The sequence below is a fragment of the Schistocerca nitens genome, chromosome 4 (assembly GCF_023898315.1).
Source record: "Schistocerca nitens isolate TAMUIC-IGC-003100 chromosome 4, iqSchNite1.1, whole genome shotgun sequence".
Taxonomy (NCBI): Eukaryota; Metazoa; Arthropoda; class Insecta; order Orthoptera; family Acrididae; genus Schistocerca; species Schistocerca nitens.
In genome coordinates this window covers 483,550,617-483,578,490 of record NC_064617.1, presented here as the reverse complement: position 1 = coordinate 483,578,490, position 27,874 = coordinate 483,550,617, and the positions used below count along the sequence as shown (strand labels likewise).

General features: G+C 41.6%; 1 protein-coding gene across 2 annotated transcripts in view; it reads right to left on the bottom strand.

Moving 5' to 3' along the window:
- Positions 1-27,874, bottom strand: part of LOC126251372 (acyl-protein thioesterase 1) — a 127,975-nt gene that overhangs the window by 83,468 nt on the left and 16,633 nt on the right. For both annotated transcript variants that reach the window (XM_049951757.1, XM_049951755.1), the window contains exon 2: positions 27,056-27,087. In XM_049951757.1, the coding sequence (XP_049807714.1) occupies positions 27,056-27,087 (32 nt within the window). The remainder of the gene's footprint in view (positions 1-27,055; positions 27,088-27,874) is intronic.

Here is a 27,874-nt window from a genome sequence, read left to right as displayed (position 1 = left end):
CTCCTTACCCTCTCCCTTAAAACCCACATCCTTTCGTCTTTCCCTCTTTCATTTTTACCGTAATCCACCATACAATTTAATCCTGCCTATATATACTCAATAATATGTAACCCACTGCCAAATGATAACCTTAATTTTTTTCCGCTTTCAACACTACCGCTGCTATAAAATCCACCGTTCCCAGTTCACAAACAGTTCTTTTCACCTATTAAACAACCGTTTCGGCTAGTTCTAACAACTTTCGCACTATTTACATTTCCGTTTTTCCCACATCACTGATCATTTTTAGCCGCTTCCCACAGGTTTTAAGGTCATTATTTCTTCGTCAGACAATTGTTAGCTTCACTTTCATAAGCTGCCACCACAAAACCACTCCTTTTAATACATTTACACGCAGTTTTTTCGAAATTTTCCCAAATTTCTCCACCCTTTAACGTGTTTTGGCGGCAACACAACCACCTAACCTTTGTGCACATCGTTGTTTACCAACCCAATTTCACCACAGCTCAGCTTTAACCAGCACTTTTTCGACTTTTTTCACACCAGATCTCCAGTTGTTTTCTAGTTCACCTTTATCTCTTCCCATATATTTTTATTTTCATTTTCATTTCAGCCTCATGTTACACTTTCCACCTTCTAATACCATGTTACCCTCACAACATCCCCACAACGCCCCCATTAAGTTCTATTTACATTCCCTCCGCAAACATGCCTTCGCCCTAGCCAGATTACGCTCCCATATTTTATTTACTCAGGCTTGTCTGACATTTGGGATTACCCCCAAAGGCCTCACACTTAAAGTTCCCATCTCTGGCTGTAACCCTTCTTTCCATCAGTCCCTATACCAGTTCCAAACTGAACAATCCATAGCCCTCACCCACCTAATGCTTCACCTACACATCAACTCAGCCAATGAATCCTTAATAAAAGTCCTCAATCTTTCCTCTCCCACATCCACACTGACTGTTCAGAGCATCCTCCTACAGGCCAACCGCAAATTAGAACAGCATGCCACCCTCCACCTCAAAAAACTATCCAATCTCCTGGTTTCCCACCTCCGGAAAGGCAACTCACTCACTCTCCACAACCTTTCCAGCAAACCTCAACCTCCTCTCATTGCACACAGACCCAGTCTCTCCCATCTACTCGATCTCCCACTTCCAGCTCCACTCCCCCCCAAACCTCAAAATTCTAATCAACACAATCTGGAACCACAACACCCTAATTCAGTAGTTAACCTTTCCTCCAAACCTCTCTCCCAATCCGAAACCTCTGTCCTATCCAAAGGCCTCACCTTCAGCCCTACTCCCAGATTCAACCAAACAGCCCTCGTCAAAGATTTACTGTCCAACACTCGTACTCTCCGCTGGAAATATCACTTTGCCACGAAGAAAAATAATCCTAATCCTACTCCTAATGATCCAACCCCCCAAGACACTATCCAAATTGAACCCTGCCTGGAACAGTTCCGTCCTCCGTCACAGCGGGACCCAACTCCTCTTCCTCAAAATCACCCTCTCCAAACCTTCCAGGAATTTCTCACTTCCAGCCTTGCCTCTCAATCCTTCTTGAAAAACCTTAATCCTACTCCCAACATCACTACAGCTTAAGCCCAGGCTATCCGTGATCTGAAGGCTGACCGATCAATCATCATTCTACTGGCGGACAAGGGTTCCACGACCATGGTACTTGATCATCGGGAGTATGTGGCTGAGGGACTGCGTCAGCTTTCACACACCACTACATACGAAGTTTGCCAAGGTAATCCCATTCCTGATGTCCAGGCGGAGCTTCAAGGAATCCACAGAACCTTAGGCCTCCTACAAAACCTTTCACCTGACTCCATCAACCTCCTGACCCCACTGACACCCCGCACCCCTACCTTCTACCTACTTCCTAAAATTCACAAACCCAATCATCCTGGCCACCCCATTGTAGCTGGTTACCAAGCCCCCACAGAACATATCTCTGCCTACGTAGATCAACACCTTCAACCCATTACATGCAGTCTCCCATCCTTCATCAAAGACACCAACCACTTTCTCGAATGCCTGGAATACTTACCCAATTTGTTACCCCCAGAAACCATCCTTGTAACCATTGATGCCACTTCCTTATACACAAACATTCGGCACGTCCACGGCCTCACTGCGATGGAGCACTTCCTTTCACACCGATCACCTGCCACCCCACCTAAAACCTCTTTCCTCATTACCTTAGCCGGCTTCATCCTGACTCACAACTTCTTCACTTTCGAAGGCCAGACATACCAACAATTCAAGGGGACAGCCATGGGTACCAGGATGGCCCCCTCGTACGCCAACCTATTTATGGGTCACTTAGAGGAAATCTTCATGATCTGGACTCACAGTGAAGAAGAACTTCAGAATTTCCTCTCCAACCTCAACTCCTTTGGTTCCATCAGATTCACCTGGTCCTACTCCAAATCCAATGCCACTTTCCTTGACATTGACCTCCATCTGTCCAATGGCCAGCTTCACACATCTATCCACATCAAACCCACCAACAAGCAACAGTACCTCCATTATGACAGCTGCCACCCATTCCATATCAAACGGTCCCTTTCCTACAGCCTAGGTCTTCATGGCAAACAAATCTGCTCCAGTCCTGCATCCCTGAATCATTACACCAACAACCTGAAAACAGCTTTCGCATCCCACAACTACCCTCCCGACCTGGTACAGAAGCAAATAACCAGAGCCACTTCCTCATTCCCTCAAACCCAGAACCTCCCACAAAAGAACCCCAAAAGTGCCCCACTTGTGACAGGATACTTTCTGGGACTGGATCACTCTCTGAATGAGGCCCTCCAGCAGGGATACAACTTCCTCAAATCCTGCCCTGAAATGAGATCCATCCTTCATGAAATCCTCACCACTCCACCAAGAGTGTCTTTCCGCCGTCCACCTAACCTTCGCAACCTCTTGGTTCATCCCTATGAAATCCCCAAACCACCTTCCCTACCCTCTGGCTCCTACCCTTGTAACCACCCCTGGAGTAAAACCTGTCCCATGCACCCTCGCACCACCACCTACTCCAGTCCTGTAACCCGAAAGGTGTACACGATCAAAGGCTGAGCCACGTGTGTCAGCACCCACGTGATTTACCAACTGACCTGCCTACACTGTGAAGCTTTCTATGTGGGAATGACCAGCAACAAACTGTCCATTCGCATGAATGGACACAGGCAGACAGTGTTTGTTGGTAATGAGGATCACCCTGTGGCTAAACATGCCTTGGTGCACGGCCAGCTCATCTTGGCACAGTGTTACACCGTCCGGGTTATCTGGATACTTCCCACCAACACCAACCTATCAGAACTCCGGAGATGGGAACTTGCCCTTCAATATATCCTCTCTTCCCATCACCCACCAGGCCTCAACCTCCGCTAATTTCAAGTTGCCGCCACTCATACCTCACCTGTCATTCAACAACATCTTTGCCTCTGTACTTCCGCCTCGACTGACATCTCTGCCCAAACTCTTTGCCTTTACATATGTCTGCTTGTGTCTGTATATGTGCAGATGAATGTGTGTATGTGTGCGTGCGAGTGTATACCTGTCCTTTTTTCCCCCTAAGGTAAGTCTTTCCGCTCCCGGGATTGGAATGACTTCTTACCCTCTCCCTTAAAACCCACATCCTTTCGTCTTTGCCTCTCCTTCCCTCTTTCCTGATGAAGCAACCGTGTGTTGCGAAAGCTTGAATTTTGTGTGTGAGTTTGTGTGTCTATCAACATACCAACGCTTTCGTTTGGTAAGTTACATCATCTTTGTTTTTAGATATATTTTTCCCACGTGGAATGTTTCCCTCTATTTTTTTATTTGATATTTTTTGGTGTAATGATTGCTGTAATTATTTACGAAATTTCATGTTGAAAGAATTAATTAGGAACTACAAAGTAAAAATGTTACTACTTTCTCTGAGAAATGCAACATTTACTCATAGTTTACACCAATTTTGCTAAAGGATTGGGCAATTGGGCTAACAACTCTAACTCTTTGTTACGAAATACAAATTTGCCTCAGACGGGAATGGATACAATGGAATACGAAAACTGCAACGGACAAATGGCATACGATTTAAAAATTTTAATTTTGGATCTTGGAATGTTCAGAGCCTGTATAGACCAGGAACCATCCAGCCTATGGTCTCAGAAATTAACTGATATAAACTGGACCTGCTGGCAGTACAAGAGACAAGACGGCTACGAGAAGGAACTCAAAGGAAATCACAAAGAGGATGGATACACACTATTCTACGTCTGATGTGTAGATAAACCTGAATTCGGCACTGGGTTTGTAATACACAACAACGCGACAAATTCGGTGAAGGAATTGAAAGCTGTTAACAAGAGAATACCCTACATAGGAAGGCACAGTTTGCATGATGAGACCAATGAGAATGGTCAGAGGATGATCAATTTAGCTATCTCAAAGAACCTAAGATTAAGTTCGTCTTACTTTGAACACAAGAGAAAACATAAGGGAACATGGTGTTCACCAGATGGAAGAACCACCAACCAGATAGATCACATCTTGGTGGACCAGTACTATAGCCATAGAGTCATGGACGTAAGGTCGTATAGAGGAGCTGACTGTGCATCATACCACTTCCTCATTGTGTGCAGGCTTAAACTCATGTTCACCTACATGCATAAGAAGAAGGGGACACTAGAACCTGCTTTGAATGTTGAGAAACTACGAGAAAGTACCATTAAAGAACAATATGCTATAGAAATCGAAAACCATTTTGAGGTCCTAGAGACCCTGGACCCAAGAGAGAACGTGGAGGAAAGGTGGAAAGAAACAAAGTCCACAGTCTAAGTGTAGTGGAGAATATATTGGGAAGAAAGGAAATAATGAAGAAGAGGAAATGGTTCAACGAGACATGCCAAAAGGCTACAGGAAAGAGGAGGCAGGTGAGGGAGAATTGGCTAGCTGACAGGGAGAATAAGCAGAAAAGGGAACATTTTATCAACATCAGAAGGGAGACAAAGCAAATCCTAAGAGCAGAGAAGAGAAAAGAATATATCTAACCAGTTTGCTAGAACAAGTTGAGGCAGAGGGCCAAAACAAGAACTCAAGGCAATTCTTCTAATAAATAAAAAATTGGAAACGTGGATTTCAGAGCCCAACTTTCTTCATTAGAGATAAGAATGGCAACTTGGTAAATGACAAGGAAAGAATTGTAGAAAGATGGAAAGAATACTTCTCAGAACTGTTGAATCGCCCAGACCAAGATGAGATATTACCTGCATACACTACCGAGGAAAGGACTGATGAAGAAGAATGGGAAGTTAGAGAAGAAGACGTGAAGATCGGAAACAAAGGACTCAGAAACAACAAAGCACCAGGGTAGGACAGAATAACATCAGAATTAATCAAGGAGGGAGGTGAGAGCTTACACTTAGTGATATATAAACTGATCCAGTTGATATGGAAGAAGGAGACACTGCTAGAAGAATGGAAATTGGCTGTAATATGCCCAATATACAAGAAGGGAAGCAAAATGGAATGTGGTAACTACAGAAGAATCAGTTTGCTGAATGTAACATATAAGGTGCTGTCCATCATTATCTTCGGAAAATTGCAACCATTCATAGAGTACCAAGCTGGCTTCCAATCAAACCAATCGACAATAGATCACACTTTCACACTAAGACAATTGTTTGGAAAACACTGGGAATATGATAAAGATATCTACAGCCTGTTCGTCGATTTTCAACGTGCATATGACAGCATCCACAGGAATAGCCCATACAATGCAATGTGTGACTTCAGAATCCCTGAGAAGCTAGTGAGAATGGTGCAAGCTTGTATGGAAGGGCCAAAGGCAGCAGTACAATTCCAAGGAGCCACATCAGAAACATTCGAGATTGAGACAGGCCTCAGACAAGGGGATGCTCTCTCATGTGTCATATTAGAGAAAGTAATGAAAGAGTGTAGTCAACAGGAGTGGGCTAGAGTAGAGATGGACGGTAACTTCAACTGTCTCGCATATGCAGATGACATAGTACTATTAAGTGAATAAAAGCATGACTTGAAAGAAATATACCAGAAAATGGACAATTATGCACAGAAGGTAGGGCTCAAAGTGAATTGAGATAAAATAGAGTTCATGCAATCAGAAAGAAGGCAAGAGCAGGAAGAATTTCTTGAGATGGATGGCAAGAGGTTCAAGACTTGCATGACTTGAAGATAAATTTGGAGAAGTTGTCATTGAGAAAATTACGCAATGGATCATTACTGATTAAAGCCTACTCTCCTGCACAGTCCGCAGTTCTACAGGTGTATGAACAACTGGGCGACATGCAAGTGTCCATTGCCCCACATAAAAATTTGAATAATTATTAACACCTCTAAAAAAATTCAAATAGCTTGAAGTAAACATAAGGTAAATTTCAAATACTTAGGATCTTGGTTTACCATGGGCAACAACATAAAGATTGACATCAAGGAAAGAATAGCAGTGGGAATGAAATGCATGCATTCCCTCAGAGAGACGCTTGGCTCTAAATCAATCTAAGTGAATATTAAGATGAAAATCTGTAACACAGTGATATGCCCAGCAGTAATGTACGGTTCAGAAACATGGAGCATGACTAAGTGAGAAAGAGAAAAACTATTAATATTTGAAAGAAGAGTAAGGGGGAAGATATGGGGACCAGTTTTAGATAATGGAGAATGGAGGAGTTGGAAAAAAACGAGAAAATCTACCTTCTGATGCGACAATCAACTATCTTACAGAAGATAAAGAGCAAAAGAATACAATGGGTGGGCCATGTAGCTCATATGCCAGATGGAAGAGAGGCAAAGATGGCACTAGCGGGGAAACCAAACACCAAACGCCCCATTGGATGACCAAGGCAGTGCTGGATGGACGCCGACCTGGCAAAGCACCTAGCAGCCCTGGGAACTGAAGAACCTGGAGAAACTGGGCACAAAACAGGAAGGAATGGAGGCAGTTTGTAGAAGCAGTGTGTGGTCTGCAGGGCCTGTGATCGTTGAATATCTATCTATCTATTTCATTAATGTTTTTTCTGAAATAATTGATGCAACATTGCAAGTTACGCAGAATTATCTTTTAAAAAAATTATGTTTTCCAGCTATTTCCTTACAAACTCATTTACAATGAGTGTTTTGACAGTTTCTTCAATGTATTCGTAAAAGTTAGAATGTTTTTCAATATTTCTATTGTATACCATCACACAGCACACAGTTGTAGGAAATCTAAACAAATTATGTGCTACGTTATTCCGAATATGTATTATTCTGCCATATCTGTATGGGAACACGCTTGAACTTCCTCCGATTTGTTTGCATTATTTGCTTAGAGATAAATATATACACTTATTTACTTGCTATTTGTTTCTTTCCAGGTGGGTCACTCGAACTCTGGTAAAAAGGAGAGATAAATTTGATAATCTCTATTTGTGGACAACACGTATATGCATTCTACGTTATGAGTATGTATCATTTCCACTTGAAAAATAATTCTGTCATACTTTGCACATCTTGTGTCTTGTCAGTTCTCTTCTGAAGGCTCATGTTTTAGTTATAACCTGTTTTTCTGTTTCAAGTTTCTATATCCAAATAGTTGTGTGCGACCTATAAATTTGCAATTTGTTTTAAGCAGCACACACCTGGTAAATTTTACAACATTTGGCATGAAACTCCTTTGTATTATTGCATAATATTAGTGCAGGGTCATTCCATGCCAAGTGGGCTAGACGTTCCTGCATGATCGTCGCGGTTTTTGATAAAATTTTGTGTGAAGATTCACGGTGTCCCCAATGATGTTTTACTTTTGCCAATGTAATACTTGCAGCGATATAGTAATTTGTTTGGCGCCCTAGTGCAGCTTTAAACAGTGACCCCAAGCTTTCGGCAAATTTTAGACATATCATCTCTGGCTATATTTTCTAGAAAGAAACAAAACTTGGCCATCTTGTACAACTTACACAATCAAACAGGTTTTAAACTTCAAAACTTTGCTGTGCACCACCAAAGCACTGGAGATCATTGTAGTAAAATTGTTGCATAATGGCTGCAAAGAACATCGTATAATGACATTCAAGTTTTACAGCATTGTCACATTGTGCAAATTTTGGTGAAGTTCATAGTTTGTCTGACCTTTCTTTGGGATAGGATTCATGTTATAGAGAATTTTTAGTATGTATTTTTTATTGTGCAAAATGCTACTGATGCACTAGTTCAATTCTGGTTTTAAGTCTATCATATTTTGTATTAAATAGTTAGCAGTTTCTGTAGAACATTTAAGTCTACACATGAAAAATTTTACAAATGTGCTGTTATGGCCAATGGTGGCTTAACCACTGCTGGTTTCTTTTTATTTCTTCTTCTTCTTCTTCTTAAAAAAAAAAAAACAGCATCAGCCACAGGGGCCACACCTAACAGCTATACAACAGCAGTCGCATCAGTATCTTTACCATATGGGATTCTTTATATTGGATCCCAAGCCTGATTACATTTCTAAGTGTCAGAGGTCAAAGTTAGAAGAGGTCTCTTTTAGGATCCAAGCTTATGTTTACTTCAAGCTATTTGAATTTTTTTAGAGGTGTTAATAATTGTACTCAAATTTTTATGTGGGGCAATGGACACTTGCATGTCACCCAGTTGTTCACACACCTGTAGAACTGCGGACTGTGCAGGAGAGTAGGCTTTAATCAGTAATGATCCATTGTGTAAGTTTCTCGATGACAACTTCTCCAAATTTATCTTCAAAGTGTTCCACACAAAATAAAGGTTTTGTCACAGTAGAAATATCTCCATCTGTTCGAGTACATACACTCCTGGAAATGGAAAAAAGAACACATTGACACCGGTGTGTCAGACCCACCATACTTGCTCCGGACACTGCGAGAGGGCTGTACAAGCAATGATCACACGCACGGCACAGCGGACACACCAGGAACCGCGGTGTTGGCCGTCGAATGGCGCTAGCTGCGCAGCATTTGTGCACCGCCGCCGTCAGTGTCAGCCAGTTTGCCGTGGCATACGGAGCTCCATCGCAGTCTTTAACACTGGTAGCATGCCGCGACAGCGTGGACGTGAACCGTATGTGCAGTTGACGGACTTTGAGCGAGGGCGTATAGTGGGCATGCGGGAGGCCGGGTGGACGTACCGCCGAATTGCTCAACACGTGGGGCGTGAGGTCTCCACAGTACATCGATGTTGTCGCCAGTGGTCGGCGGAAGGTGCACGTGCCCGTCGACCTGGGACCGGACCGCAGCGACGCACGGATGCACGCCAAGACCGTAGGATCCTACGCAGTGCCGTAGGGGACCGCACCGCCACTTCCCAGCAAATTAGGGACACTGTTGCTCCTGGGGTATCGGCGAGGACCATTTGCAACCGTCTCCATGAAGCTGGGCTACGGTCCCGCACACCGTTAGGCCGTCTTCCGCTCACGCCCCAACATCGTGCAGCCCGCCTCCAGTGGTGTCGCGACAGGCGTGAATGGAGGGACGAATGGAGACGTGTCGTCTTCAGCGATGAGAGTCGCTTCTGCCTTGGTGCCAATGATGGTCGTATGCGTGTTTGGCGCCGTGCAGGTGAGCGCCACAATCAGGACTGCAAACGACCGAGGCACACAGGGCCAACACCCGGCATCATGGTGTGGGGAGCGATCTCCTACACTGGCCGTACACCACTGGTGATCGTCGAGGGGACACTGAATAGTGCACGGTACATCCAAACCGTCATCGAACCCATCGTTCTACCATTCCTAGACCGGCAAGGGAACTTGCTGTTCCAACAGGACAATGCACGTCCGCATGTATCCCGTGCCACCCAACGTGCTCTAGAAGGTGTAAGTAACTACCCTGGCCAGCAAGATCTCCGGATCTGTCCCCCATTGAGCATGTTTGGGACTGGATGAAGCATCGTCTCACGCGGTCTGCACGTCCAGCACGAACGCTGGTCCAACTGAGGCGCCAGGTGGAAATGGCATGGCAAGCCGTTCCACAGGACTACATCCAGCATCTCTACGATCGTCTCCATGGGAGAATAGCAGCCTGCATTGCTGCGAAAGGTGGATATACACTGTACTAGTGCCGACATTGTGCATGCTCTGTTGCCTGTGGTTCTGTCAGTGTGATCATGTGATGTATCTGACCCCAGGAATGTGTCAATAAAGTTTCCCCTTCCTGGGACAATGGATTCACGGTGTTCTTATTTCAATTTCCAGGAGTGTATTAGGTATTGGATAAATTCTTTCGCTTCTGTCCCTCTTCCAACGGGGGCAGGATTGTAGCTATACACATTGGAATATCTATACCAGTCTGTTGAGATGACCAGATCATGAAGGCCACTGTGTTGGCTTAATTTGCTACAATTCATGCTGATGCCAGAATGAGATTTTCACTCTGCAGCGGAGTGTGCACTGATATGAAACTTCTTGGCAGATTAAAATTGTGTGCCGGACCGAGACTTGAACTCTGGACCTTTGCCTTTCGTGGGCAAGTGCTCCACCATCTGAGCTACCCAAGCATGACTCGCGCCCCGTCCTCATAGCCTTACTTCTACCAGTACCTTGTCTCCTACCTTCCAAACTTTACGGAAGCTCTCCTGCAAACCTTGCAGAACTACCACTCCTGAAAGAAAGGTTATTGCGGAGACATGGTAGAGGTAGAAGTAAGGCTGTGAGGACGGGGCACGAGTCGTGCTTGGGTAGCTCAGATGGTGGAGCACTTGCCCACGAAAGGCAAAGGTCCAGAGTTCAAGTCTCGGTCCGGCACACAGTTTTAATCTGCCAGGAAGTTTCATGCTGATGCCATCTACCCCAATTACGGACTCTCTGTATGGGAACCACACAGCAGCAGCAAAAGTCGTCTGGCATGAAGACTGTTGCCGGAAATTCTGATGGCCCAAGATGCTAGGCACATATTCCTTGACATGAGTGGGCAGCTAACAGATAGGCATTGGCAGTGTGATCTTTGTGGTGTCGTGGGCCCTACTGAAATGGCACACATTGACCCACCATGATGGATTGGCTTTTAAGGCATATATGAGACCATGCAGATGTTGTTTTTTTCAGACAATCTTTAACACTGTATGCAGCAAGCATTATTTAAGGCATTTTTCCCCAGTTGGCCCATGCTACAGGAAACATTTTGAGAATAAAGGTCAAACCCAGAAGGGACCAAAAATTACTTCAGCTGATAGGTGATCTAAAGTACATGAATAAAGAAGACAATGATGAAAATGATGATTTTGGATGTGGAGTGCTCAATATCATGGCCTATCAGCACCATGATGAGTAGTCAAGATGCCTTTCTCATGGGGAGGAGGGAAAGGACAGAGTGTGGGATGGTGCGCGAGGGACTACCTATACATGTGGAGTAGTTTACAATGTTTTGTACTATGACTCCCACCTAGCACTTTTGGGAATTGTGGTGTAACCTCTTCCTTGCAATCAGTAGAAAGAAGGCGAAGAGAAAGGTCATTCTCATCTGGTCTGAGATTTGCGTTTGATATATTGTTCTGTTCTGTTTAATAGGAAATATGTACAATGAATTTCACCTCCAACCACACAGTATACCACTGACAAACAATTCATCTGTCAGATAATGAGATGACAGCATGGAATGCGACAGCGTATTGTTGTACAACACCACCCTGACACGCTTTTCTGACTGCTTTGTCAGCCATGTTGTTTCCCTGTATCCTGACGTGTCCAGGTACCGAGCAAAATATCACCTCCTTGACATAGTGATGCAGTTGCTGTAAGGTGTCAAGGATGACCTGAATCAACTGGCTGACTGATTGAGGAGGGGTTCGGAACTTAACGGCGAGGTCATCAGTCTGAATCAACTCGTATACCAGATACCAGGTGATCAAAAAGTCAGTATAAATTTGAAAACTTAATAAACCATGGAATAATGTAGATAGAGGGGTAAAAATTGACACACATGCTTGGAATGACATGGAGCTTTATTAGGAGAAAAAAAAAGTTCACAAAATGTCCGACAGATGGTACTGGACAGCAAAACATCAGTGACTGCGCATGGCAATCGTGTATAAAAGGAGCTGTAATGAGAGAGAGAATCAGATGCGCCAGCAGTCGCAGCATGTTGACGTTACCTGAAAAGGCGCTTTTCGTGAAGCTTTATAATCAGAATGGGGAATGTGCTAGTTCAGCGTTACCATCCTATCACCGTAGGAAGGGGATTCGAATGGGTAAACGTCCGTTGACAAATGCAGCTGTGGCGAGAATGATTTCGAAGTTCGAAGCCACGGGTTGTTTAGACGATAGACCCCGTAGAGGCCAATCGAGCACAAGGCGTAATACTGCTGAGACAGTTCAGGAACAAATGGAGACTGTAGCAGGTTCGTCTATGTACGGGGAAGTCAGCGCTCATGCAGTCGCACTGGGATTCCATACACCACTGTCTGGTTGGCACTTAGGCGTACCTTCCGATGCTATCCGTAAAAAATCCATCGCCATCATGAACTGTTACCTGGCGATTTAGTGAAGCAGAGGGCATTTGCGGTGTGGGCGTTTCAAAAGATGGTGGAAGATGACGATTGGTTGCGTATCGTGTTGTGGACCGACGAAGCTCATTTCACGCTCTGAGGGTCTGTCAACGCCCACAACTGCAGAATATGGGCTACCGAAAATCCAAGAACTGACGTGGAAACTTCATTGCATGACGACAAAGTCACGGTATGCGTTCGATTTCCCACATCTACCGTTATCAGGCCTTTTTTCTTCGAGGAAATGCGTGATTCTGGTTTTGTAACTGCTACCGTGACGAGTGAGAGGTACGCCGATATGTTACAGAATCGCATCATCCCCAGCCTGGTTGATAAACACCTGCTGGAACGTATGATTTTTATGCAGGATGGCGCTCCACCCCATATTGCTAGACGCGTGAAAGCTCTCTTGCGCGCGTTGTTTGATGATGATCGTGCGCTCAGCCGCCATTTTCGTCATGCTTGGCCTCCCAGGTCCCCAGACCTCAGTCCGTGCGATTATTGGCTTTGGGGTTACCTGAAGTCGCAAGTGTATCGTGATCAACTGAAATCTCTGGGGATGCTGAAAGACAACATCCAACGCCAATGCATCACCATAACTCCAGACATGATTTACAGTGCTGTTTACAACATTATTCCTCGATTACACCTATTGTTGAAGAATGATGGTGGACATATTGAGCATTTCCTGTAAAGAAATCATCTTTGCTTTGTCTTACTTTGTTATGCTACTTATTGCTACTCTGATCAGATGCAGCACCATCTGTCGGTCATTTTTTGAACTTTTGTATTTTTTTGGTTCTAATAAAACCCAATGTCATTCCAAGCAAGTGTGTCAATTTGTACCTCTCTATCTACATTATTCCATGATTTATTCAGTTTTCAAATTTATACTGACTTTTTGATCACCAGGTACATTTGGTGGACACTTTTCGTGCACTGGCGAGTCAAAACAGATGAGAAATCTTGTACTCTGATGCCTGTGAATCCACTCCAGTGCCACCATAACACCATGTAATTCTGTATGACAATTTGTAAATTGTTCCTGAAGGCATACTTTGAAAAACATGTCGGGGAAAACAGCTAAACAACTGAGTCCATTCTGTTGCTAGGAAGCCACCCACATAAACGATGATAATTTTTTTTTAAGTGACCAGTCTTTTGACTGGTTTGACGTGGCCTGCCACGAATTCCTCTCCCGTGTCAACTTTTTCATCTCTGAGTAGTTCTTGCAACGTACGTCCTCAATTATCTGCTGGATGTATTCGAATCTCTGTCATCCTCTACAGCTCCCTCTAGTACCATGGAAATTCCCGGATGTCTGAACACATGTTCCACAATCCTGTACCTTCTTGTCTGTGTTTTCCATACATTTATTTCCTATCCTCACCAATTCCATGGAGAACGTCTTCATTTCTTACCTTATCAGTCCACCTAATTTTCAACGTTCCTCTGTAGCACGAAATATTGAATGCTTCAATTATTTTCTGTTCCAGTTTTCCCACTGTCCATGATTTACAAACATACAATGCTGTACTTCAAATGTACATTCTCCGAAATTTCTTCCTCTAATTAAGGCCTATGTTTGATACCAGTAGACTTCACTTGGGCAGGAATGCTATCTTTCCCTATGCTTGTCTGCTTTTTATGTCCTCCATGCTCCACCCATCATCGGTTGTTTTGCTGCCTAGGTAGCAGAATTCCTCAACTTGGTCAACTTCAAGATCCCCAATTCTGATGTTAGGTTTCTCACTGTTCTCATTTCTGCTACTTCTCATTAACTTTGTCATTCTTTGATTTACTCTCGAACCATATTACATACTCATTAGAATATGGCACAAGTTTTCTAGTACCATGTCAAGATTAAAATCACTTTGGGTCTCTGAAAATACCAAGGAGGTAATTTATTCCATCCTTGGCTGTATAAAGAGAGGTCCGACACATCTAGATCCTTGAGACTGTCAGTAGCATGTATCCCGAATGACAATGTTACATGGAACCAATTCCTTAACAGTTGCTTAAGAGTTAGGATGGATTACCCCACAAAATGCCAATGACTAACGCAGCACCTGAGATTTTCAGGGCATGTCGAGCCAGGAGGAGGTGCCACTGAATACAGAGTGGTGGTTCACCAGCCCCAGCAAACAGACTATGAGCTGGGCTGATCCGAAAGGCTTCAGTTGACATCCAAATGCCCCAATGATGGACAACATTTAACATCTTGAGGCTGGAAACAGTAGTGATCTATAAACACAGTTGCTGTAATCTGTGATCTGACAACTGCCCCATAAAACTGCAGGAGATGTGATCTTTCAGTTCCTCAGGCCTTTCTGCTGGGACATTTCAAAATATTCAATGATCTGAAGCCCTTTCTTGACAAGTCTTTTTGAGTTAAATAGTAGACAACAAAGCACACAGTGACATTAAAGTGTAAAGTATTATCCCCCATTGTGAGCTCTGATTCCTTAAAACTTCGATGAGCAAGGATAAAACTGACACACAATCTTCTCTGGTGAGAAACTAAAACCAGTTTTATTGGTCCAAGCTTCTAGCCTCCTGACGGTCAGCCAATGTTGCCTCATTGTTCTTGTAACATCAGAAAAGGTGCAGAAGATTGCGAAGCCATCCACAAACAAAGAGCATTGAACAGGACTCCTGACTGCAATTGGACTGAGGACAACATCGGCAGCGTTAAGACCACAGTAACTGCCTCCCCCTTTTTCCTACAAATGTAACGGTGAGTGGATGGTCTGATTTGCAGTTCTGTCTTCATGTGTAGTTTTTGGCAAACAGGCTGAAAAAATGATCTGAGGGTTTGTAAAACATATTTTAGTTTGTACTCTATTAGTAGGGCACGCTCCTATTGTGCTGTGATGGTAAAGGTTCCACAACGTCAGAGTCAGAAACACAAGTGAAATTTTACAAGCTTTGGCAGTTTAGTTAGCTCAGCTGAGAGCAGATAATACTAATATGCAAAAGCAGCTGGAGGTTGTAAGAGGGGACAGGGCTTTGTCCAGTTTACTGGCTATCACAATATGTTCAATTATCACTGGCACAGTTAATCCTGTCAATAGTTTTATATAGATGAAACACGAAAAATGAAGAGAGGATGGTTAGACGTGCAGAGAAGACACCCGATCCATGTGTAAACTGCTGCAGGCATAGGGATATATCAAACAAAAGAAACAGTCAGGAAAAAAGATGTTAATTTTGGGAGTTTAGCCACTGCAGAAGATAGTAAGATTGTGAAAATTAAGGAATATAATGTAGGATTAGTAGCTCTAATATCTCTTGAGAATTCAGAGTCCAAGCCAGCTGTACTGCCATACAAAGAAGATGCGTGCTGTAGTGAGACAAATGAGTGTGGCAATAACAATTTAGCTGATATTGATGTAGGTGCAATGGTATCTACACCACTAGTGGTTGATAGGTGTTAAATGCAGGTAATAGCACCTGACTTAGGTGTATTCCTGTATGTGCATGTACAGGAAACTAGATGTGTCAATGATTTGTGTGTAATGCAACGATAACTGCTCACTGTAATTTTGTTGTAAATACCGTGAAGGAGGCACGACAGCTATTGATAATTTTAATTATATTGCAGATGTTACGGCTAAAGAAGCATTATAGATGCACTTGTTTCTGATGGAAGCATATTCATTGCCACTGGTGATGGCAACACTTCCTCTGAAGGGGGAGAAGGTAAGAGAAGAAAGAGGAAAAGTGCTTTTAATATTAGTGACCAGCCTGACATGGGAACTCTTTAAGGGATGAATACAATAGGACTCACATATTCATAAATGCAACATTTACTGGGTAAGCTGAAGCATCATGCAAAAGTTGACCTTAGACAGCACACTGGGGGACTCTGGGAAACACTGTTCCAGCTGGGTAAAACTTTTGTAAATGACATACTGCTGCACGGTTCACCCCTCACAAAAATTCATCAAGTCTCAATTACCGTGCTGACGTACCCAAAAAATACAGCATCATTTATGAATGAATTTTGCACTCTTGGTATATTTCAAAAAACTTGAAAAAATCTTATTAGTGTCTGCATGTAGCCTTTCCGCAGTGCAGTTTACTGCTGCAATGTCCACGCTTTCTAAACAATAACCAAAACAGATTGACGCAAACTCAACCTTTGGTTTGGCTTATCAACAAACCAGTATTGTTGCTTGACTGAAGCTATGAATACACATCTTATGGTTAACATTCTGATACAGGGTGTTTCAAAAATGACCGGTATATTTGAAACGGCAATAAAAACTAAACGAGCAGCGATAGAAATACACCGTTTGTTGCAATATGCTTGGGACAACAGTACATTTTCAGGCAGACAAACTTTCGAAATTACAGTAGTTACAATTTTCAACAACAGATGGCGCTGCGGTCTGGGAAACTCTATAGTACGATATTTTCCACATATCCACCATGCGTAGCAATAACATGGCGTAGTCTCTGAATGAAATTACCCGAAACCTTTGACAACGTGTCTGGCGGAATGGCTTCACATGTAGATGAGATGTACTGCTTCAGCTGTTCAATTGTTTCTGGATTCTGGCGGTACACCTGGTCTTTCAAGTGTCCCCACAGAATGAAGTCACAGGGGTTCATGTCTGGCGAATAGGGAGGCCAATCCACGCCGCCTCCTGTATGTTTCGGATAGCCCAAAGCAATCACACGATCATCGAAATATTCATTCAGGAAATTAAAGACGTCGGCCGTGCGATGTGGCCGGGCACCATCTTGCATAAACCACGAGGTGTTCGCAGTGTCGTCTAAGGCAGTTTGTACCGCCACAAATTCACGAAGAATGTCCAGACAGCATGATGCAGTAATCGTTTCGGATCTGAAAATGGGCCAATGATTCCTTTGGAAGAAATGGCGGCCCAGACCAGTACTTTTTGAGGACGCAGGGACGATGGGACTGCAACATGGGGCTTTTCGGTTCCCCATATGCGCCAGTTCTGTTTATTGACGGAGCCGTCCAGGTAAAAATAAGCTTAATCAGTAAACCAAATGCTGCCCACATGCATATCGCTGTCATCAATCCTGTGCACTATATCGTTAGCGAATGTCTCTCGTGCAGCAATGGTAGCGGCGCTGAGGGGTTACCGCGTTTGAATTTTGTATGGATAGAGGTGTAAACTCTGGCGCATGAGACGATACGTGGACGTTGGCGTCATTTGGACCGCAGCTGCAACACGGCGAACGGAAACCCAAGGCCGCTGTTGGATCACCTGCTGCACTAGCTGCACGTTGCCCTCTGTGGTTGCCGTACGCGGTCGCCCTACCTTTCCAGCACATTCATCCGTCACGTTCCCAGTCCGTTGAAATTTTTCAAACAGATCCTTTATTGTATCGCTTTTCGGTCCTTTGGTTACATTAAACCTCCGTTGAAAACTTCGTCTTGTTGCAACAACACTGTGTTCTAGGCGGTGGAATTCCAACACCAGAAAAATCCTCTGTTCTAAGGAATAAACCATGTTGTCTACAGCACACCTGCACGTTGTGAACAGCACACGCTTACAGCAGAAAGATGACGTACAGAATGGCGCACCCACAGACTGTGTTGTCTTCTATATCTTTCACATCACTTGCAGCGCCATCTGTTGTTGAAAATTGTAACTACTGTAATTTCGAAAGTTTGTCCGCCTGAAAATGTACTGTTGTCCCAAGCATATTGCAACAAACGGTGTATTTCTATCGCTGCTCGTTTAGTTTTTATTGCCGTTTCAAATATACCGGTCATTTTTGAAACACCCTGTACATTCAATAAAGTGGCTGGGCAACAGTGCCTGGCAATAATCGAAATGAGCACAACCATCATGTGGATCATAAATTATTCATTCATTCTCTAGATTCCTGTGTTTCACAGAATAGAAAGTGTATTCTGTGAGTGATAAACTAAAAATTATGGACAGTGTGAAGACTGGTGAAACTAAAGCATTTATTATGCGAGTGTGGTGTACCTGAAGGAACAATCGTGGGATGGGTGAAAGAAGTAAATAAACTTAGAAGTTTTGTAAACGCAGTTGAAAGTGATGCGAAAATGGCAGAAAAAGGACCAAAATAGGAAAAAGACAGTCAACATGATGAATGCCTTATCTTTAAAAAAGATAAGTGAATGTGTGCCAATTTCTGTGGCAATTATTAAAGCCCAAGCTGAAAAATTTGATTTACATGAAAACAAATATTTTATAGCCTCCAACAGATGGTTTTCAAGATGGAAATGTTATAATTGAATTCGCCAAACGACTGTTAAAGAACAAGCAAGGTCATGTGACAGTGAATCTGCTTCACAGGTTCCTGAAGTTCTACACAAAGTAATGGAAGATGAAAATTTAATTGGTCATGAAGTGTGCAATTGTGATGAAATGGCACTTTATTATTGATTGCTTCTAAACAGGTCTCACGATACACAAATCAAGAAACAAGACGGGTTTAAAAATGAAGAAAGACAGAATAACCCTCTTTTTTGCCACAAATAAATCGGGCAACCATAAGCTGAAACCTCTTTATACAAGTAAAAGTAAAAGACCAAGATGCTTCAATCACGTAAACCTATCATCATTAAAAGTCACATATAGGAATTCAAAGAATGCTTGGACAACGTGTGACATTTTCACCAATTGGTTTCAAGAAAAGTGTGTTCCATCAGTTAGAAAGCACTACAGTCACACAATCTGAGAAAAGAAACTCAACTATTACTTGACCACTATCCAGCTCATCCACCGGCCAATTTTTTGCAATCAAAAGACAGAAAAATAAAAACTGTTTCTGTCGCACAGCATGATGACATTAATTCAGCTGCTGGACATGGCAGCATTTAAGACTCATTATTGCTGTGAAGTAAATTCAAATGAGGAAATGGAAATGTTCTTGAAATCTGTAAATCTGAACCGATTTCAGAGATCATAGATGACACGGACATTATTGATGCCTTTTGAAATAGGAGTAGTGAAGCAGTTGAGATTACGGATGACAAAGCTGAAGAAGAAAATCTAGTTGATGTGCCCAGTACACATGGAATATTGGCTAGTATAAATAAAGTTATTACGTGGATGGAGTGACAAAGTGAACCAAACCAAATTCAGTAGTCACATCCAATGAGTTTAAAGCAATACACACTGAAGAAACTGCATGAAATGACCAACCACAGAAAGCTAACCGACTTCTTTAAAGCAGAAGAATAATGATGTACTGTAGCTTTCAGCCACTGTTGTAAATTATCATACCATATTTCATAGTGTACTTTTTATACCATATTGAAACTCTCGTTATTGTTTGGTTGACGTTTGGGTGAAGTTTGTCTGACTGCTGTACCCCATTTGGTGAATTTCTGAAATGTTTTACTTCTAATATTCTTAAAATTAAATACAGTTAGTACAGTACGTATAATATTGCATTACATGTTCTTCCTAACTTTTCATGCTAACTCACAATATGCTGCAGGTACGCTGTAACCCAAGAGTAAAGCATGTTCCCTGGCAACCACGTTATATCGGGCTTCTACTGTATCACTGAAATATTAAGGGGTATTTTTGAATAAACTGGGAGCGATTGGTGATTATACTTGTATGTTTAAGAGAAAAGACAATTTTTTTGTGCAAATTGTATGCTATTCCTAAGAGTATTTGAATAGTGGTGCAAGAAGAAATATAGAAAATTATTGAGAATGGTATTATACAACATAGCCTGAGTGCATACAGAAAACTGAAGAGGGCGTTCATTTACTATTAAGACACTCAGACTTCAAATAAACATAGTTAAAGAGTAAGAGATATAAAGCTGTGTAGATCTGTTAGTATAGAATAATTACTATAAAGTTGGAACAGGCAAAGTTTTTAGTTTTATAGACGTGACAGCTGGGTACTAGGCCATGTATGGCATTCTTGTTCGATGTTTGAGACTTACCAGTTTAGGGTACTTCCTTATGGTTTAAATATATCTGTAGCAGTTTTCAGATGGGCCATAGACGAAACTTTGGGTAACGACTTAATACAGGAACTAATAATGTATGTGGATGATCTATTGGTTTCTAAAACCTGGTAGGAACATTGCCCTCTGCTTATTACAACATTAAAAAGATGGGAAGAGTGGCACAACAATAAAACTACATAAATTGCATTTTAGGACAGAAGAATTAAAGTTTTTAGGGTATATTGCAGAAGTGAAAGGGATACATCCTGATTCGGAACAAATTCAGGCAATAAAAGTCTGCCCAGCTGCAAACAATGTAAAACAATTACATACATTTCCAGGATTAGCCGGCTTCTATAGGCATTTTGTAAAAGGGACACACACACACACACACACACACAATGTTGGGTGCAAGAACATAATTTTAAAGCAAGTGCACCAAATTTTAAGCTGGATGACGTGGTGACAGTAAAAGCTTTTCATCCCAGTTTACCATCAAAGAAAGAAACAGGGAAGTTTTTCCACCATTATGAAGCTCTATTAAAAATTTTAGGAACTCCACATCCAAAGGATTCTTAATAGCCCCTTCGAATGGTAAAGAAAAGTCTGTTATTCTTACATTACATTCCCCGCTCCTGAAATTATCCCAGATTCAACCTATGATAATCTACTGCACCACACCCTCCACACAACAGTTTCTGCCCCTCATCCCATCAACTTCTCCCATCTCATATTCCCTCATCCTCTTTACATGCCACCCTCTGCCAATGCACCTGTCCATCCTTTCCCCTTCCCTGCTCCCCCCCCCCCCTTTCTGCTCCTCTCCTTTTTTTTACTTTCCACAATCCCGACTGTGCCTAAGCGTCTCTAGTCCTTGCACGCCCTGCCAAACAGAGCTCCCTGTATAATACAGACATCACCAAAGATTTGTGTCCCAAAAAACGTGCCTGACATAAATTCACAATCTGTGTGAATTTAGCAGACTGACACCCACTAGGTATTGAGTTGTCTACTACATTCCTTCAGTTTTAGATTTCTGTATAGCAGTTTCTTAACCTTTTCCCTATCATTTTTAAAATTATTTACTTCCAAGTAGCCTATATTTTATAAGCAACACAATAGGATAACTAATGCGTACACAGTGTGAATTAAATGTAACAAAAGACAGACATCTGTATTTGGCAAACAACAGAACTTATCAAACATAGGTCTGCAGAAGGGCTGCAAAACATAGGCGAGTTGTTCCTTCTACATAGTACAGGTTGTTAGCTACGTCACTTTTGACATGGGAACTAAGAGGATATAGACCTTAGCTAAAAAGAGTAAATCTGGCGGGCTAACATCCAGATACGATTGATGAAACATAGAATAGGAGGGCCTTCAGATTTACAGTATTATATAGGTAAGTTACGATTGTTTACAGAGAAGTACAATGGAAACAGCGAAGATGGCAGATTATAAACCAGGTATGAATATAGTAGGAGTATGTTAACTCTATATATGTATAGAAGGACAAGGTAGAGCTATGCAAGATATTGATGGGATATTGTACCTTCATATGTATGTATGTATTTATTATGTATGTATGTATGGTGCATTGGAAAGTATAGGTGCACTTAGAGATAAAGGCTGATCTATAAATGGGAAAAAAAGAAAAACTTAAATAGGGACACTATCATTGTGGAGAGTTAAATAATGATGTAGAGAGAATCTTTCTGCAGAAAGAGATGTATGTTGACGGTTACTACATAACTCAGTACTGTTAATGTCAAGGTTCCTCCAAAATGGAAAAGTAGATGAATTTACCTGAATTTATTACTTTGTTCCATATGGTACCTTAAAGATGGAATAATAGTGAGGCAAGTGTGAGTTTTGTATAATATTCTTCAGGATTGGAAATATAGATAACTGAATGTAGAATGATCAACAACAAAGAGTTGTTAATTGTTTGAAACATGATTCCTCTGGTTCAGTAGCTGTATCATGAATTATGAAAGTACCTGATCGGGGAATCAGCCTCATAACAATGGATGATGATCTTCCTGGAACTGACATGTGTCAATATCCCATTACAGTTTTGTAGAGTTTCATATACTCTTCCTAGGGGAAGTGTGAATCTAGTTTGCTACACTCCTCAGAGACTTGTCAAAACATTTTTGAATAAAAGTCTTCCATTTTCAAACTGTGTCCTTTTGAATAAAACGCTAATCCTTGAACTTTTGATGGCTATCTCCACCATTGTCGTCAAGAGTAATAAGCCACTGCTGACTACTAGGGCTGGCTCAGTGTTCAGCTTATATAGGAATGATTACAGCATCAAGCATCAATTAGAGGGGGCCAAAACGACATGTGTGCATTAGGTACACAGCACACTGCAATTCCAGGACCAGGCACAAGAGGCCTGTGCCACATCTAGATATAAAAAGAAATAGAAGTCAGATGCTTAGAACTTGTAGGGAGGTGGGAGTGGCAGTTTCAAACTTGGCATTGGTGCCTCATGTCACTTGATGTCAGAGGTCCGTTGGCAGACTGGAGCTGCTGTGAGCTGTGCAACTCGCCTTCCACACATGCGTCATTTTGCCCCTCTCCAACTGATGCCAGATGCTGCAATCATACCTAAATAATTGGAATATCATGCCAGTACCAGCAGTCATCAAAAGCTTGAGAGTTTTATTAAAAATGAAGTAGCTTGGAAACTGAGAAGATTTTATTCAGATTTCCAAAAGTGTAATGAGTATGGCTACTAAATCTGGAGTTCTTGAAGAAATAATTAGTTAAATGAAATGTGGGTGACCGGACTAAAATGTCAACTGGACTACAAGTCCTAGTAACAGATAGTCCACTAGTATAAAGAGATACTGTAAAATTGTTTAATGATCCATACTGATAATAAAAATTTGTTATCTGAGTATTCATATTAAAAAAAATGATCGCCCGATAGTGGCGTGAAGAGAAAGTGATGTTAGGACAAATACATACCTATGATTAATTGTTTATACGAGGGTGGTTTGAAAAGTTCTCGGAATCACCATGAGAGGCCAGTGCAAGTGCAACGAGTTGTTCACGTGATATTCATTGGACTGTTGCCTGTAAACATGTGCCACGTCAGTGCTCTTGGAAGAGAGCTGTGGAAGTGACGTGGCTCTGCTGTTGTTCCCGTGTAGTGATATGCAAAGATGCTGGGGGGGGGGGGGGGGGGGAGGGAAATCGAGGTTCGAGCAGTGATTACGTATTTCGTAAAGAAAGGTATGAAAGCAAAGGACATTCATGCTGATTTCCAGAATACACTGGGGGATTCTCTCTGCTCCTTCATATTCAGCTGTTGCCAAATGGACAAATGAATTTAAATTTGGTCTGGAGAGCTTAGTTGATGATCCATGCAGTGGTCGGCCAAAATGTGTCACTACTCCAGAAATCATTGGGAAAGTGCACAAAATGGTCATGGAGGAATGCTGATTGAAAGTGTGTAAAACTGCTCACACTTGGCAGATGTCATCTGAAAGGGTATATCACATTTTAACTGAAGAATTAGAAAGGAAAAAAATTATCTGCAAGATGGGTGTCATGACTCTTGAAGCTGGATCAAAAACATGTGCCGTCACTATGGCAAAATTACATTGTTGCCACACCCATCTTATTCACCTGATATGGCTCCGTCATACTTCCATCTCTTCTCAAAACTGAAAATTTTTCTTGGTGGACGAAGATTCACTCCAAATGAAGAATTGATAGCCAGAGTTGACAACTATTTTGCTGGCCTGGAGGAAACTAATTTCGAGATGTGATCAAGGAACTGGAACACCGTTGGACCAAGTGCATTAATCTACAAGGAGACTACAATGAAAAATAAAAATAAAAAGTTTATAATAGAGGGAAACATTCCACGTGGGAAAAATATATCTAAAAACAAAGATGATGAGACTTACCAAACAAAAGCGCTGGCAGGTCGATAGACATACAAACAAGCACAAACATACACACAAAATTCAAGCTTTCGCAACAAACGGTTGCTTCATCAGGAAAGAGGGAAGGAGAGGGAAAGACGAAAGGATGTGGGTTTTAAGGGAGAGGGTAAGGAGTCATTCCAATCCCGGGAGCGGAAAGACTTACCTTAGGGGGAAAAAAGGACAGGTACACACTCGCACACACACGCATATCCAACTGCATCTGCTTGTGTCTGTGTATATGCGGATGGATATGCGTGTGTGTGTGTGTGTGCGCGAGTGTGTACTTGTCCTTTTTTCCCCCTAAGGTAAGTCTTTCCGCTCCCGGGATTGGAATGACTCCTTACCCTCTCCCTTAAAACCCACATCCTTTCGTCTTTCCCTCTCCTTCCCTCTTTCCTGATGAAGCAACCGTTTGTTGCGAAAGCTTGAATTTTGTGTGTATGTTTGTGTTTGTTTGTATGTCTATCGACCTGCCAGCGCTTTTGTTTGGTAAGTCTCATCATCTTTGTTTTTAGATATAAAAAAAAAGTTTCACTGAAGTAAGTACTTTTTTCTATTCCATTCTGAGAACTTTTTAAACCCCCCTCGTAATTCATTGTGGGGCATTCCGTATGCTATAAACATGAATAAGTATGTTCACTACGAAGGAGATGCAATTACAGCTCTGATTTCTTGGCAGAACTGAGTGATGTGTGTATGTTATTAATATCACATATTGTGAATTTGAGTACAATCTGACTTGTGTAAAAATTTTGTGCAGTAATTTTTTTTACTCTATTTACTTATTTTTTTGTGATTTGTGGCTACAAAAGCGTAAGAATTATCATATGTACCTAAGTGTAGTGAACATTTAATGTTTGGTGACAAGTTATTATCTTTTAAATGCAAATATGCTTAAGTTCCCCCCCCCCCTTCCCAAATTCCTCATCCACAAGGGCAATTTCATTTGGGATCTGTGGAAGGCATATTAACATATCTGTTCTCATTTTGTAAATATTTATTGTGTAATCTTGTTTTCTGACATGTTCTGCATTCCACAAGGTCTCCTCAGTGTGGATCAGTGGGGACGAAAAGTACATCCAATCTAATCATGCACTGAGTACACACAAGCTGTTGATACTTTTAGTTAACAAGGTCGAAACTAGTTTTGAACTTTGGAGGTTCAGTATTTATTTGCATTTCACAATAACGACACAATCATTCACCTCAGAAGAGGAATCTGTAAACATACTACTTGTTGCACAAGCATTAACCGAATTGACAAATGATGATCCCTATCATAAATAGTTTATTTAAGTAATTGTTTAATTGAATAGATTCATTGTCAAAAATTGATTGCTTTCATTGTTTTTAAGTAATGAATTGATATAACCTGCTATTTGGATTTGTGTTTTATTCATGTGCACGTATTCTGAAATGGATGGACACAACATGCCTGCAAGTCAGGACAACAATAGAAGTCCCACACATTTGCAGTACCTGCTGGTTGGGCAGTTTATTCTGTTTCGTCAGATCCTGCCTTAGAGATATGTTGTGAGCCATGAAAGAAGAACTGCCTTGACAATTTCAATGATGTCATGAGCACAGGATATAGCCCTTATTAATGTGTGTTTCTCCTTGGAAATAACAAACCAACTTTGTTAAGCATGGTCACTGTAAATAAAGAGTACAACATATGATAAGTGGTTTATGGGAAGAATTGTATTTATTATGAAAATTTGGGTGTTGGATTGTACTCTTAACTTCCAGCAATAACTGCAGCAGCACTGGCGAGTGTGAAGAAATAACAAGGTGAGCAATATTGAATAATAGCAGAATGTAGTTCCCAAGCAGACTTTTCCCTGCCTGTCAATATCAAGAAAAAGAAACAGCAGAACATCACGAATATGATAGCTCCTTGCTGCCAGTCAGTCACAATTCCACATAGATCCACCTTACTACATTGATTCTGTACAAACAACTAGCACAAAAACAGCACTTCACTGTCATGACATACATCAGTAGTGGAGGGTCACTTGACTGGCTGGTACCAGTTTTACACCATCTACAACACTGTAAAGAAACCAATGTGCTCTTTCAAGCTAGTGACTAATATTTTGTCTGTCTAGCTTATTCCGTTTTCTCTTATCACTTTTGAAAACATAATAAATATGGTGATGTTGATATCAATATTTGTAGGGTCTAGCTACAATTTGCATTAAAGTAATTCTCAACTAACTTTAGTAGTTGGTGAAAAATGACATGTATTAATAAGAATAATTGTGAACGCATTTCTTTGGTGATGTTATTTAATGGTGCCTTTTTTGCATTACGGATAACATTTTGACAGAACGATATTAATATGACAACTGTGGACGACAAGGTTTCAAAGGATCAATAAGTTAACATTTACCACTGGGAAACAAATGTGAATATACAAAACTGTCTTCTCTTAATTACGAGACTTCAATGTGTATTATTTATAGGCGTGATTCACAGCGTGAAACAAAATTTAATGCTATTCAGACAGGGGCCAAGGCTACACAAGACATGAGCATTACGGAAATATACTGCATCATGATGGGTTGAAAACTGGTAAATATCTAAAATTCATATTAAAATTTGACAAAGATGTTTCAATCTTAGCTGTAAAGTTGACAAAAACAATTTCAGTTTAGTACTCACCCTGTATCACCAAGGCCGTGTAGGAAAATAACCTAAAACAGAGTAAAGAGAATATAATATATTTACTCTTAAAGGAAAATAAGTCTGCAAATTATAGCCTGAAGGTCTGAAAGGCATGCCTGATTTTCCAAATGAAAATATTTCAATATTGGGGGAATAAAAATAAAAAGGTAATTAGTTGTAAACAACAGATTACACCAACATAATTTAAATACAGGGTTGTTACAACTGAAGTTAAGTTTTCCTATTAACCATCGTCATGTGAAAGACAGAATACCGCAGCAGTGGGAACAGGAGCACAGTGAAGTACTCAGGGAAGAGAAATAACTGATAAGCATTAACACATATTGCTTAACTTTATCATACAGTGTTCTGAGATTTGGTACATGCAGCATTTTAATTTACAAAGGGACATGAAGGAGGAGCATATCTGCGCCCAGACATTCTCAACCAATGCTCCGGAAACCACCTGACAGTGTGTGGTGGAGGGTACTTCTGGCAGCACTAACTGATCCCTCATTCCCTCTCTTCCACTTGCGAATGACACTTGGGAAGAAAGATTGTCCATAAGCCTCTCTATTAGCTCTAAATTCTCTAATTTTCTTGTCATCATCATTTTGCAGCATCTACGTGGGAGGAAGAATATGTTTTCTGACTCTCTAGAAATTTCAATAGTAAACCTCTCTGTACTGCATGATGTCTCTCTTGTAGCATCTGCCACTGGACTTTGTTGAGCAACTCTGTACTGCTCTCGCATTGACTAGATGAGCCCATATGAAACACTGCTCGTCACTGGATCTTCTCTCTCTCTCTTCTATT